At 41.8% G+C, this 14,624-nt stretch overlaps 1 protein-coding gene across 5 annotated transcripts in view; it reads left to right on the forward strand.

Annotated features, from left to right (window-relative positions):
* Positions 1-564: 564 nt before the first annotated feature.
* The window catches only part of LOC137881565 (A-type voltage-gated potassium channel KCND2-like), a 33,211-nt gene continuing 19,151 nt past the window's right edge, over positions 565-14,624 (forward strand). Inside the window, exons 1-2 of one of the 5 annotated variants that reach the window (XM_068723555.1) lie at positions 565-1,129; positions 1,389-2,570. In XM_068723555.1, the coding sequence (XP_068579656.1) occupies positions 1,459-2,570 (1,112 nt within the window). In that variant the 5' untranslated portion in view covers positions 565-1,129; positions 1,389-1,458. The remainder of the gene's footprint in view (positions 1,130-1,388; positions 2,571-14,624) is intronic. The other 4 variants (XM_068723554.1, XM_068723553.1, XM_068723552.1 and 1 more) reach the window with 4 other exon arrangements.

A 14,624-nucleotide genomic window follows, 5' to 3' on the forward strand; every position in this document is an offset into this window, starting at 1 on the left:
TACGTAGATCTGAAGCCGCAACACATGCTCCACAGTGGACGCAGCTGTCTGGGTTCCCCTCGGAGATGGCTGTGTTGTGTTATGGAACACAAGAGACATTTCATTGATTATGGTTATTTTGGAAAATGTCAGTAGAGCAGTGTAGCCCAATGATGTTGACCTTTAGAGCTGTGCTACCCCATCGAGTAGCATCACAAAACGATCCAATTCAAGAAACAATATTGATCACGATTTGTTGCAGATCTGAGATTTATTTCTTTAAAAAAAACTAAAACTAAAACTAATAAGCCCAGATATTGAAATCAATATGTCATGGCATCCTGTGAGAGTTTTGATAGTAAACAACGATGTTGCTCTTAACTCCCCAAACTATTGTCTTATTTTTCTCTGTAGTGGAAATTTTTCGAAAGAAAAAAAAAAAGGAAGACTTCAAAGGACTTTGCGCATCAATATGGCCAGAAATTCATCGCGACCTCCACAGAATACCAGCCACCTTAGGCAACATATTTCATGATTTGTATCATACACAATAGTATAGGCTACATTTGTACTAAGTCGAATTGTGAGGGTTCGCAGTGTGCAGCGGGGGGAAAACACACAAACACAAGCATTAACTTGAGGTTTTGGAGATGCCGCCTACTTGGACTACCATTACGCATTGATTATTCCCCCCACAGAGAAGCAGCAGAGGAATTTCTGGGTGCAGATAGGACCACTCCTCTCTGCATACGATTGTCTCTCCTCTCTCCACAGTAGGGGCTCGGTGGTGAGGAGGGGGAGGGTGGTCTTGCAGTCGACGAGAGGAACAGGAGTTTATTGAGGAGTAGCTGCAACGCGAGGAAAAACGCATGCAACTGAGCACCGTTGCCTTGCGGTTGAAAAGAGGAGGAAAAAAAAAAAAGAAAAAGATCGCGCTTGGACGACTGACCACTCTGTGCGGAGAAACTGCTGCTCGAATTGTTTAACTTGTTGATGCGACGTTATTCTACTGTTTTTCCTCTATCGTCTGCCTGCAGTGAAGATAGATGGGTGGCGGAATCGCAAGTATTCTCTTCCGAGGATAGCTGTTTTTTTTTATTTTTTTATTAAACTCACCGTGGATGCAATTTAAAGAGCAGCCTTCCCTAAGGTGGGTGGATTTATTTTACTTTCATTCCTGCTTATTGATTGGTGACGTTTTCGAAATCCAATTCATATTCTGCCGCAAAGTAGGCTTCCATAACTGAACAGTTAGAATGGGGGAAAAGGCTTGAGAGTGATACTCAACAGTGCTATGCGCAGTGCCAGTATAAGTAAATGGGTTTGTTTGTTTTCTTATCACATTCTGTTGAGCATAGGTGCCTCAGAAGCCTAACCACCAGTGTCTCTATCTGCTGTTCTTCCTGCAGATGCAATTCGTCTCTGAACCATAGCACTGTGATAACCGGAGCAGGGTTGTATTAAATACTATAGGCCAGCATGGCAGCAGGTGTAGCGGCATGGCTCCCGTTCGCCCGAGCGGCGGCCATAGGATGGATGCCCGTGGCGAGCACCCCGATGCCCATCCCTCCGCAAGACAAGAAGAAAGGCAAGGACGGACTCATCATCCTCAACGTGAGTGGGACCAAGTTTCAGACGTGGCGGACCACTTTAGAGAGGTACCCGGACACTTTGCTGGGGAGCACGGAGAGGGACTTCTTTTTCCACGAGGAGACAAACGAGTACTTTTTCGACCGTGACCCTGACATCTTTAGGCACATCCTCAATTTTTACCGCACGGGGAAACTACACTATCCGCGCCAAGAGTGCATATCGGCATACGACGAGGAGCTCGCTTTCTTTGGTATAATCTCCGAGATCATTGGGGACTGCTGTTATGAGGAGTACAAGGACCGGAGGCGCGAAAATGCAGAGAGGCTTCAAGACGATGAGGAGATGGACCAGAGCAATGACGTCACGCCGGTTAACCTGACATCCCGGGAGTTCCTGTGGCGGGCTTTTGAAAACCCTCACACCAGCACCTTGGCTCTGGTCTTCTACTATGTCACGGGCTTCTTCATTGCCATATCAGTGATGGCCAACGTGGTGGAGACGGTTCCGTGTGGGATTTTGCCCAACAGGGCAAAGGAGATGTCCTGTGGAGACCGTTACGCTCTGGCCTTCTTTTGTTTAGACACTGCGTGCGTCATGATATTCACGGTTGAGTATCTCCTCCGTTTGATAGCAGCCCCCAGCCGGTACAAGTTCATGAAAAGTGTGATGAGCGTCATCGACGTGGTCGCCATCATGCCTTACTACATTGGCCTGGTCATGACCGACAATGACCAGGTGAGCGGTGCTTTCGTCACGCTGAGAGTCTTCCGGGTCTTTCGGATTTTCAAGTTCTCCCGACACTCCGCGGGGCTGCGCATCCTTGGCTACACCTTGAAGAGCTGCGCCTCCGAGCTGGGCTTCCTACTCTTCTCCCTCACCATGGCCATCATTATCTTTGCAACGGTCATGTTTTATGCAGAAAAAGGCTCCACGGCCAGCAAGTTCACCAGTATCCCCGCAGCGTTTTGGTACACCATTGTCACCATGACAACACTGGGGTAGGTGGTTGCATTTAAGTCCATTAAATTTATACATTTAGTCATATGAAATATTGATCATCGTTTCAAAAAGCTCACATCCTCGATGAAACGTCCATGTTTATGGCGACACATGGACAATAAGAAGTCTTCAACTGCTTATTTATGATTCATACTACTGATTCATTAACATTTTTTTTTATTTTTTAAATCTTGAGGAGTAGTTAAATTAGCGTACAGAACCTAACTACCACACATTTCGGCCAAGGTTTGAAGTAATTGTCGTGCAGCCACAGGTGTGCATTTAGTGGGCATATTAACAGCCTCGAGCGCTGCTCAGCCAATATGAGTGCAGGGACGGTCTGCTTTATAAAGGCTTCTGTGCGCCATTCACTGCCTATCAATGAGCTTGCACCTCACAAACAGCCCTTATCCGAAGGTTAGGCTTCGTCCCTGCCTCTATTCAATGGCTTTTATTGGAAGCGCTCTTTGTGAAAGGTTACCGCAGTGAACACAATCATTGTGGCCAATAAACAGACAGCGGAGGTGTCTTTTTGTTTAATTCAACCGCCACAGGAGAGTTCTTAAAGGATGAAATACAATATCCTGCATACCGCATTTATAGCGCAAACTGAGGCACAAGTGCAGTGATTGAATTAAAGGCAAAGTAGTTTAGAAAATGTATAGATTACACACACACACACACACACACACACACACACACACACACACACTTTCCCCTCTCTGCACCGCCTCATCACTGCCTCTCATTTTCTCTCTCTCTTAGCTTCTCTCTCTTCCTTTAGGTACAGTACATGTTTGAATGCTAATTTCATGCTCTTGAAAAACGTCAGCTGTACTATGTGCTGATGTAGCATAAAATAATTAAAAGCGGTTAAAACGATTACTACAAATGTGTTGTGATGTGTGCACTCAACCGCTCAGATGCTCTCGTGGGTTATTATGATTATAAATATCATTATTATTATTATTATTTCCATTATTCATTTGAGCTCAGCTGCTGCAGCGGTGCGCTCTCTAACGTACTGAAAAGTTGCTGTCAATGAGTGGACAGGCCGCCATTTGTTTTTTATCTGTTGAAATGAAACAAAGTGAATGTGGCGTTTGAGTGCCCGAAGCGATTATTAAGTTTTGCAGTGGGAAATAATAATCGGACCGTTTCTAATTTGTGTGTAAAAATACCCCCGTCGCTTCTTTACTCGCTGCTGCACGTACGAGGTTGAACAGACACTCAGCCAATGTTAGTCCTCACGCGCTGCTCTCCACTGATGACACAGAAATGAGCTCCTGTTGAAATAATGTTGTCTTTTAATTTCAAAGTCATAACATCACAGATCAAACATTGCAAAACAAATTGCCACTGGCTATGTGTACTTGTGTGTGTGTGTGTGTGTGTGTGTGTGTGTGTGTGTGTGTGTAAGAGTGTGCTTGAGATGTGTCAGGCATAATTCTGTGAATACAAAGTTTAGATGGGCAGTTTTCTGTTTTATTTTGGTTTATCGGATACAAAAATGTTCATGCTCCATGCCAGCAAACTGCATTGTATGCTTGACTTTTTATGTGTTTGATACGGATCCTTCTTGATCCTCATATCTGCATTGATGCAGGCACTCGGCACCTGGTTACCCTTCAGCTCTGCAGGCAACGTATCATATTCTTGTTATTGTTGTAATTATTAGTATTCATTGTCACTACGCCAACCTCTCTCTATCTTCCCTCATGCAGCGGTTGACACTTAGTTAGTGGATTTCCTGTCTTCTTAATGGCATACAAAGCTTCCCCCTGCACTCACTCAATACCAGTCGAACTACCACTCACCCTTTAAATGACCAATGAGTGCATAATTAGCAATATGCACGATCCGGTGATTGAAGCTGCCAGCTCAAACGTAATGCTGCATTGGCCATGCGCTCCATTCAGATTGAAAGCGCAGATGAGAGATGAGTTGTGTAAGAGGGTGCATTATTTATCTTTGGGGAGCAACAAATATATTGCTGCATTCAGCTCGGAATCCCCTTTGTGTTGCTTAAGATGGATTTGAAAAAGATGTTCTGCCGTGCGAGGAACAAAACTGAAATGTCCTTGGTAATGGGGACGTTTCTGTCACTCCATTGTGAACCATGACAGCCTGGCTGACAGATTTGCAACCTCAACTGAAGCCTTGCAGTGGTGCAATATGCTGCATAGTGGACCACCGGTGGAGAGGCTGAATACCCATCACTGAAAGACAAAGTCGGCTTCTTCTCATGATCCATCATTGTCTTGAGGTGTGCTTTAAAAAAAAAAAAAAAGAAAACTTACAGCCGTACAGTAGAGCTGAATTGTGCTTGTCATTGTCTGCTGAATGCACTGAAGTGAGGAAACTATCTGTTGTTGTCCTCTTCGCCAGTAACCTTCAAATTCTTATCTGATCAGGGGAAATGAGGTATTCTGATGGTTTGTTTCAGATCTCAGCATGCAGAAAAAATTTAGCCACGCCTAACAACTAGTTATTTAAGTCAGATACGAATGGGGTAGTCTTTTCATTCGGTCACAAATAAGCTCTTTAAAGACTAGCGGGGCCGCTACTGACTGTAACCTCCATTTGAGGCATTTGATTTCATACTGATAGTCAAAAATGCTCTATGCCTGCATGGTATCATGATGTCTTTCCACTACATATATTTTCAATTTCCCTGACTCTCACCCTGTGGAAGTAAAGACAGTGTCGTGCGTTCTCTCCCCCGCTGATGGCCCATTGATTGTGCTTAAGCAGACGTGCAGACATTGGGAGAGCAGGGGCTCCTGTTCAGAGGCACTTGGCAGGCAGCCTGAATGAAAGGGAAGGGTGCCTGGAGACTAGCAGAGAATCAATAGCACTGTGCAGCTGCGTGTCACGCCACTGTGTGTCTACTGCTCTGTGCCACCAAACACAGGACAAGACCCACTTATCCCTCCTTATTTATCTAGCCTAATCTCTGCGGTTGCTTTCGGATACCTAACAAAGAGGAATCTGCCTCTGTCAGAATGCTCCTGCCAAGATCTTCAAGAATTGGGTGACTGCGTGTTGGAGATATGAGATTCTCATCTGAGGTATTGTGTTTTACAATATCTTTGAAAACTGCACTACGGTCCGGGAGTATAATTTAGTGACTTGATTTAATATTGTCCATTTCAGGCAGCGATAGATTCCTCCCTTTATATTCCAATATGAAGATAGCATTCCACTTTATCCGGCTTGAATCAGATGTTGCAGTGTTTTTTTGCTCTTGCTTTCTCGAGATGATCCACACAGTCAGGGTGAATTAGCTGCAGAGGGACTTTTTGGTGCTTCAGATCTTTTAAGTGATTTAAGGTGTAATGGAGTGCACTGCTGAGAGCAGCTGTGAAAACGGTGGAAGTCAAGCGCAACCCACAAGGGAAGAGGAGTGGGGAGGACAGGGTTTAGTGTGCCACAGAGGCACACTCGTTCCTCTGGACACAAACAGACATTACCTTTGATAGACATAATGGCCCTGAGCATCCGACACAAGCATATTTATTTGAAACACACACACATACACTTTTCTTTTAACCCTCATATCAATATCTTTCTTTCAGCCACTGCCTCTGAATAAGGCTGAGAGTAATGATCGTTCTAATTGCTGATTTGTTGTCACATTTACTATGGACATTGTCCTACGGTACAACAAGCACGGCTGTACATTGTAGTCACTCAACAGATGCAGAATTTATCACCATGTCGTCCGTCTGTGCTACAGCTCCACCCACTGAATACGACTAGAAAGGCTTGACAAGTGAGCCCTATAAACCTCTCGGGATAGGATTTATAAGACAGAGGAGGCAAGGTTAACAGACATGAGGGTCACTGTTGGGCCCATAAACCACCAGAAGTATAGCCATTATCATGCTTGCCAGTTTTGACACCTCAACCCCATTGCAATCAAAGCCTACAATGCAAAGCATTAAATTTAGCTTTGATATAGTCCAAAGCGAAGCTTTTTGAAGTCCAAACCCCTTTACTACATGTCAAATGTAATTGAAATATGCAGGAACAATCTGTAGGGCCTTTCACTGTATCTGTACCCATGAGATAACGAATGCATTCTTGATGATATAGCACTCATGTGGTTGGATAACTTACCATGCCCCTTGCAGCCAATGCAGAGGATTTTCACTCTTTTTTTTCCCTCCTCCGCCTGTACACGACAGTCAGCGAGAACATTTGGTGTGTTTGATTATGTGCTGCAATGGGTGTCATTTTTGTGTTCAGTAGAATACATTACACCACTTGGCATTGTGTATGTTATGCACATTATGAAAATCAGCAATCCATTATGAGCGATGTGGTGAATTACTGTGTAAAGCAGAAGTGGCTGATGTGAGATGTGTAGGCTGCCATTAGTCTGTAGGCTCATAGTGCCTCTCCAGGTGCTTTATTGGGGAGGAGAGGTGATGCTAATATGAGGCTGGTATAATGGTCCTGAAGTGACAGGTGACTTAATGAGGGGGACCTGGCACTGAAATGTGTTCTGTGCAAGCTCCTTTCTGCCCATGCAAATGACGGTGAAATGGAGGAGCGAGAGCGAGGGGCGGGAACAGGAAGCCAGGAAGAGGAGATTAAGATCATTGTGAAAGACGGAATCTGTGACAAAACAACAGAGCTGCTCTTTTTCTGCTAAATTGAAAATACGCAAGCCCCTGCATTTCATTCTCTTTGTTTTCATCACACTGAAACAGTTTCACACAGGGAGCTAGAGATTTAAAACGGTGTTCTAGAGGTGTGAGTTGGATGATTGATTAGCATTTTATAGGGATTCATATATTACGGATTTATTACATTATATTTATGAAGGTAGAAACTTCAAAGACTTTCATTCGCACCTTAAATTACATTTTATTGACAGTGTACACGGTATATGTTTAATGAATAATATAATGTCAAAGAGAAAATGTGTTTTTGGTCAGTCAACCCTGAACTGAAAACAGATTCTGGCCGTTGGTAGGTTGATGTTAGGCTACTGTGTATGTGAACTGACTCTAAAAGCAGGCATGCGTCACTGCGGATGGTCAGATTGATAAATAATCTATATGGCAAGGACAAAATGGCTATCCCTCCATTTGATTTGATTTCTTTGACAACCCGGTATTCGAGGCAGCACCAATAACACTCATTCCATGCGGGGGGTTTTCATTAATTCACTTTGAATGTGCTGCATTAAGCAGGGAAATAGACTAGCATGTTCTGCACTTGGGCCTGGGTAACGTAGTGTGAGGACATAAAATATAGCATCAGTGTTTTTTTCCACCGCTCAGCATTTTCATCTACTTCTTTGTATTGCAAGCAACGTCAAAGATTAATGGAATTTTCCGGAACGAGATTAAAGTTGCTCCGAATGAATGCAGCATCACTGCATTAGGAAATAAGGAGGTATGTGAGAAAACACATCACCTCGATTTCATTGTTGTTAGAAAGTATTTGCTCCGTCTGGCTCCACTTCCATCCAATCTAACAGCCAAGAAACCCTAACGCAACTTGAGAGAATGAATGAAATGGGGATGTATTGCCTATTATGTGACTGTGTCCTATCTTGAAAGTTGATATGTCCTAGAAGATATCGGATGCAAAGTGTACGCCATGAGATCAGTTGATCAAATGGTGTGAAAATGATAAACCCAACCACAGCTATCTTCTCCTCTGGTGCTGCATGGCTTATTTACATACTCAGCATTTACATAGAGATGAAAATGGCTGGTCTGCTCATGGAGATTGGTATGCAGACACACATCATGCTTCCTCATCACTTTGTTGAGATGTACAACTTTATTCTAAACGGTTTACACTGTGCTTAGCATTAGATCCATACAATTATCATGTCAGGATCACAATGAATGTATTGTAGAGCTCATAATTCTAAACATGTCTTCCCATTTATTACTAGGCTATCGTATGGTGGCCGAGAGAAAAAGGTGTGAGCAATACCCTGAAATTTGGTTTCAATCCAAGTAATACCAGGACCAGAATCACATCGATCTTCCATTATAAAAGGCAGTAATGTAAGGTAATGTAGAGGAGGAGAGTAGTGCATTATTTTAGGTGAATAGAATCATCTTATCATCATTATTAGGCTACTTCTGAATGTATTTTTCATCAGTTTTTAATGCTAAATTACAAAAGATGTGTGAAGTCTATGAGCTAACCAAGTGTTCGCCATGCGCATGTACGTAACAACAGCGGAGAAGCAAAGAGTCCATGGATTACTGTAATAAGAGTGTTCATTCCATTTTCTTTTGTTATCAATCTTATTGATGCAAGTATCAATACCCAAAACAAGACTTAGTGCCGGTTGTCTCAATCCATTAGGTATCGATTCCCCAACCCCTACAGCACAATGCAACCCAGGAAAACAGGAGCAAATGAAGAAATATATCTTCTTCATTTTACATCAAACACGCAACGACATACAGAAATAGCCAAATGTAAGAAGCACAACAACATGGAGTGGCAAAAACTAAAAAGTGACAAACACATTTAATAGGCTAACAATGTTTTTTTTTATTGATGTCATGATTCCAATATTAATGCTGAAATTTGCTATACACTTCACCTTTCACTAATAGTTCATCAGTTTTGAGCGTCCCCATGGTCACATGGTTCATTGTTTGTTTTTCTTTTCTTGTCACTTATGTGTCAAGTTGGTAAATGACATTCTTCCCTTGATTGTGTTCATTTGTTTGCGGTGTCTTTCTTTCTTCTTAATGCCACAAACATGTTGTCAATATGGGGGAAATCTTTTATTTCATTTGCTTGTGTTTTGCTCAAAATATAAAAAATTAAAAAAACATTTCAACCGTGACCACGATCATTTCCTAACATTAAAGAAGTAATTGTTTTAACAAAAACCTTAACCAGAATGGTGTCAAATCATAAAAACTAATTAATTTTTCCACAGTGATTGGAAACGGCTTTGGAAGGCACAGACAAATAATGTTGTCCTGCCGATGAAGGCATCAGTTCAGATCTAGCAAGCAGCTAATTTTGTTGTTTAATTTGGAGGACTTCTTGTCTCATCCAACTTTTGACAAGAAAGCAAATAAATATATTTCCCCAAATGTTGAACTATGCATTTAAGTGCATTGAGTTCTCTTCCTCTTATTCTGAATGGATTTAATTGTGAAGGTTATTCTGTATTCTATTTTGTCAATTCACTTCCTATCCTTTTAGTAGGCCCTGACATCCAATACAACATTTTCATGTACTGCAGAAACTCTTTTTATAAGTTTGAGTCCAGCCACTCAAAGTTTCCTTGGGGAGACATACTGTAGCCACTACCACTCACTTGTTTAAATTTTCATGATCAGAGTCTTGCTGTAAGGCCAGAAAACTAATTATCAACTCAACGTGGTGTTGAAACAATGGAGAAATGAATTGGTATGAATAATTCCCACATGGTCACATTAGCATTGTGAAAAAAGAAAATCACTGTAATAAATTGTCGAGTTAAACATATGCAAGTCACTGGCCTTGCATTTGTTACTTCTGTGTAACACTGGAGCTAATCGCTATTAAAAGAACAGATTGCCGTTTGTTTTTCACAGAGAGCTGTAACATTTTTTATGTGCGCTATGCCTGTCTGAACAGTACGCTACTCCCTGCATTGGCATGTAATGAGTGCTGGTTGAGGGAGAAACAGTTGTTCCTTTTATTTATAGATGCCACTGTCACTATGGCATATGTCACTATGGTAAACATTGAACTAACGTTCATTATACCACATTTCCCAGACCAAATCCAGCCTTTGACCCTTTTCTGACCTCAAAATCACTCTTTGCAGGACAGATGAACAGAAACTTATGAGGGCGGTGATGATAGTCCCACCCGTCACAATGAGGAGTTTGGGAGGGGTGAATTGCACTTTGCACCGATTTTTTTTTTCCAGGCGCATGGGGCAGCATAGCAAACACAATATCTTGAATCGGTGCCAGCTTTTATAATGCCAGACTGTGAGTATCCCTCCCCCTGACATTTGTCTCTTTATCAAAAACGCCCCTCAGCCAACAAGCCAACATCTGTGATCAGCAGAGATTCAGAGATTATAGCTAAAAGCAATCACCAGTCTGCTGTTTGAACGAAACAGAATTTAAAGAGTGATGTAACTTCTGCTGGTCCAACATCTCATCTGAAGAGTGATAGGATATCACTCGATAAGGTTTTAAAACGAAAGTTATGCTCTTTTCAAAGCCTCTCGGCAAAACAGGAACCGCGGTGAAATTGTGGAGAAATCCATTACTTCGACAGTTACCTTAGTTTTAAAGTATCTACACTTAGATGCGGTGTAGCATACATTTGACGGTGTCACACTTTCATTGTATAATAGTGTGTAATGTTAACACCAGTCACAGTCTAGTATCCTGTGAGAGCGTTGGAATCGATGGAGTCTTTCATGTGCCGAAGACAAACAGAAGGCTTGTCATCAGTTTCAGAGGGAGCGGTGAAACTTTGATGCTAACACATTAATTGAAACTTGGTTTGCAGCCCATTCATAATACGTGAACGTGAGCCGCTTCACAGCAAAGTCATGAATATTGATTCAGCCCGTTTGTCGGCTTAAAGCACTGTTTCACTGCTGATGAATCGTCTCATTTTTGTCAGAGCTGAGGCATCTTGTGCCAGTTCACAGCGCCAGGATACCACAATAAAAGCTCCTCATGATCAATACGGATCCTACTTGAATGAAATCCACAGTTTGCTGTAAAGGCAGAATACACATCTCTGTGAAGCGCAGAAGTGCGGCCTCGAATCGAGCTGCCCATATAGCACTCGCCACTGTTAACCCACTTTCGTTGTTGAGTCTTTGCCACAGGCTCCATAGATTATTAGTTTCTGTATGCAGTACGAATGATAAGAGGTTGTGTCCCATTTCAGATAAGGTATAAAGAGCTTCCTCCTGTCTGCCTGGCAGGGAGGTCCTGCTGAGATGAGGGATGTCAGCCTGTCACCCTGACGCACGGCAGCTGTTTCCTGCCTGCCCCAGCTCCTATAAATAGCTAAATATATCACCTAATGTAGGTCATTTGGTCAAACTGAAACTAAACAGGGCATGTGCTCCAGGGCGTTATTTTTCTCCTTCACCTCAAACTAATTTCTCATGTACAGGTGAACCAGTGACTATATTCCTTTTCTTTAACTGTCTTCCTGCGGTCGCAAATGGATTGATGACATATTAAGTGGCGGTTATATAGTGCTATTATTTTATGTCAAGTTCAGACTTTCAGACACCTCCAGCTGATTGCGAGGGGACTAGATCTTAAAAAGAGAAATATTATAAGTATATGTTTATTTCTGCCATACCATTATTGCAACTACCACTTGCTATTGTAGTATTATAGTTGCTTTTTTGACTACTGTCTAGATTGACACAATAAAGCCTCTACAATATAAAGTATTTCAATACAATAGCTATGCAATGACTAGAAGCTTGTGAAAAGTGCATTGCTTTTTTTGCTTTGTTTTAGCTGTTGGTTCTTGTTACAGAGATAGTCAAAATTGCAATCACACACAACAATATGATGCAATTGAATTACTACAAACTATGGTCTTAAAGAATTACCACAGTGTTAAATCAACACTTTACTGCCACAGTCTCAACGGGGATTGAGCATTAAATCTTCACAAAGGGAAATGATGATGATGCTTTTATTGTGCCCGGCACCTGTAAATTCAGAGCAGTCACATGGCAGGTTGAAGGCTTCACATATCAGTGTCTGTCTTTTGTCTGTATTTCAGCATAATTTACTATCCCACGGTGATAAACCACAGTATTTTTCAGGGTTTCTGCATAAACAGACAGTCGTTTTTTTCTTGCCACTCTAGCAGCGTGATTCTGTCTGCATGGTTGAGCCACCACTTTTGTGCAGACTGATATATATCTCAACAACTATTGAATAAATTTCCATTAAATTTGGAGAAGAAATTAATGATAGCCAGAGAATGGATAACATGAATGAGTATCATGAAAATGGCCTACTGACTTTGGTGATCCACTGACTTTTCCTCTAGTGCCAAGATGAGGTTGGCATTTGCAGTTTTAAGAAAAATGTCTCCGCAACTGTTGGATGGCTTACCTTAAAAGTTAGTGCAGAAATTAGTGTTCCCTTCACAATGAATTGTAATTATTTTGGTCAGGAAGAACACTTCCAAATCAGGTAAGGTCATGGGCTGGGGAGGCGATCACGTCGTGACCACGCCCACTTAGGAGACAGGAAGTGTATACCAATTCAAACACAAATTAGCAGTGCTTGTAATGCAGAATATTTTTGATAACAGTGTACGATGCTTGGCTAACAGCTGATGGAATGGACAGCTCAGGGAAACTACCAGTACACACACAACCACTTTTATTTATGGAAATCATTATTTTTTTTTTTCAATCACATAATACTGCTGTGGACATGGATGACATATACGTGGCAGAGATCTGAGCCCTGTTACAGAAAACAGGTTTAGTAGAAACTCTGAGTTAGTTAACCTTGAGATGATGGAAAAACTCCAGAAAGGGAGGTAACTTAAACAGTTACCATGGTAACTGACTCTGTCAACCTAACCTGCCCGCTGGCAGGTTTTCCTTAACAAGCCCTGCGTTGCTCTCTGTCTCCTCCCTCTTACCGAGCCAGACACGCTGCTTTATTTCCTCATCGATTCAGTCTGTATCGAAGTGCATTCATTAGCAGAGGTTCACTGTATAACCAGCGTTTCTTTGCCCTCATATTCAGATATTACACAGCGTCAAGTCACCCTCAGCTCAGAATAAAATCTCTCTTATATAAATATATAACGCTGTGACTCTGTGCATGCAGTTTATGTGAGCTGTCACTGATGGAACATAATTCCTATAATATTGGAGATTATATGTTAATATTTTGGAGTGAGCATGGACGTGGTGCAGCTGCAAAATAGTTTGAAAGTGAGTTGTTAAACAGGCTGAGTATGGTCTGAATGAGTATTAACAGCGTTTCAGTGCCTGTGTTTAACATTTGTTGAAGTAGCTGAAAAAAAGCCAAATAGATGCCTACGGTTTTAACCTTCAAATCACCAAACACATTATTACTGGATTAGATTGTGATCTTACAATCAGTTCCCTTATGTCTATTGATCTATGTATTTTTTTGATCTTCAACTATATGTTTCATCTTCAGTTGCTGTCTCCTGTGGCTTGTCCCCATCAGATTAAAGCTGAACAAATATATTTAAAATGTAATTCAGGCTACAGCCTAATATACCCAGTCGGCACAGAATAAAACGTTATTGTATTCATTTATTGACATTTTCCCCCGCTCTGACTCTTTTTTTAAAGATAAATGTGCACAGGCCATCTTACATGCATTTATATCTCTACATCCACTGAGGCTATGACTTTTGTATACCTGCTACTATGGTGACTCGTGGTATCAGAGCGACATTGATGATGGCTCTTTTCATTCATCACGCACAAGCTTAACTCACTGAGTGACAAACTCAGAGTTGATTGAACAAACTCTGATCAGCTGTTCTGTAACCACAAACTCAACGTTTTAGTCAACTCAGAGCTCAGGGTTTGGCTCAGACCTTGTTAAATCTGCTTTCTGAAGCAGACCCTGTACTCTACTGTGCACCCTTCCAGCTACTGATGATCCATTCATTTTTCATCAGGTCAAAATTCCAATTTGTCCAATTTTTGGTATATGACCAGATACCTGCTGTAGCCTGTTAATGACATCCCCATCAGCCTCAGCTATACTTTGTATTTGTCGCTAATTAGCAGATATTTACAGGATAACACACTAAACTTAGAAGGTTGAATATGGTGAACATTATACCTGCTAAAAGCAGCATGTTAGCATTGTGACCGTGTTGGAATGCTGACAATTACATTTAGCTCAAAGCACCCCTGTGCCTACAATAAGTACAGCCTAGCAGGGCTGCAGTTTTAACTACTGTCAGGAGTAACTACAGTCTGCCAAGGTAACTGCGATGAAGTCTGAAAATGACAAGACCTGCTACTTCTTGCTCTTCAATCACACCGGCTGTCTTTCATT

The sequence above is a fragment of the Cebidichthys violaceus genome, unplaced genomic scaffold, assembly GCF_023349555.1.
Source record: "Cebidichthys violaceus isolate CVI_PGR_0920_01 unplaced genomic scaffold, fCebVio1.0.p SCAF_3, whole genome shotgun sequence".
Lineage (NCBI taxonomy): Eukaryota > Metazoa > Chordata > Actinopteri > Perciformes > Stichaeidae > Cebidichthys > Cebidichthys violaceus.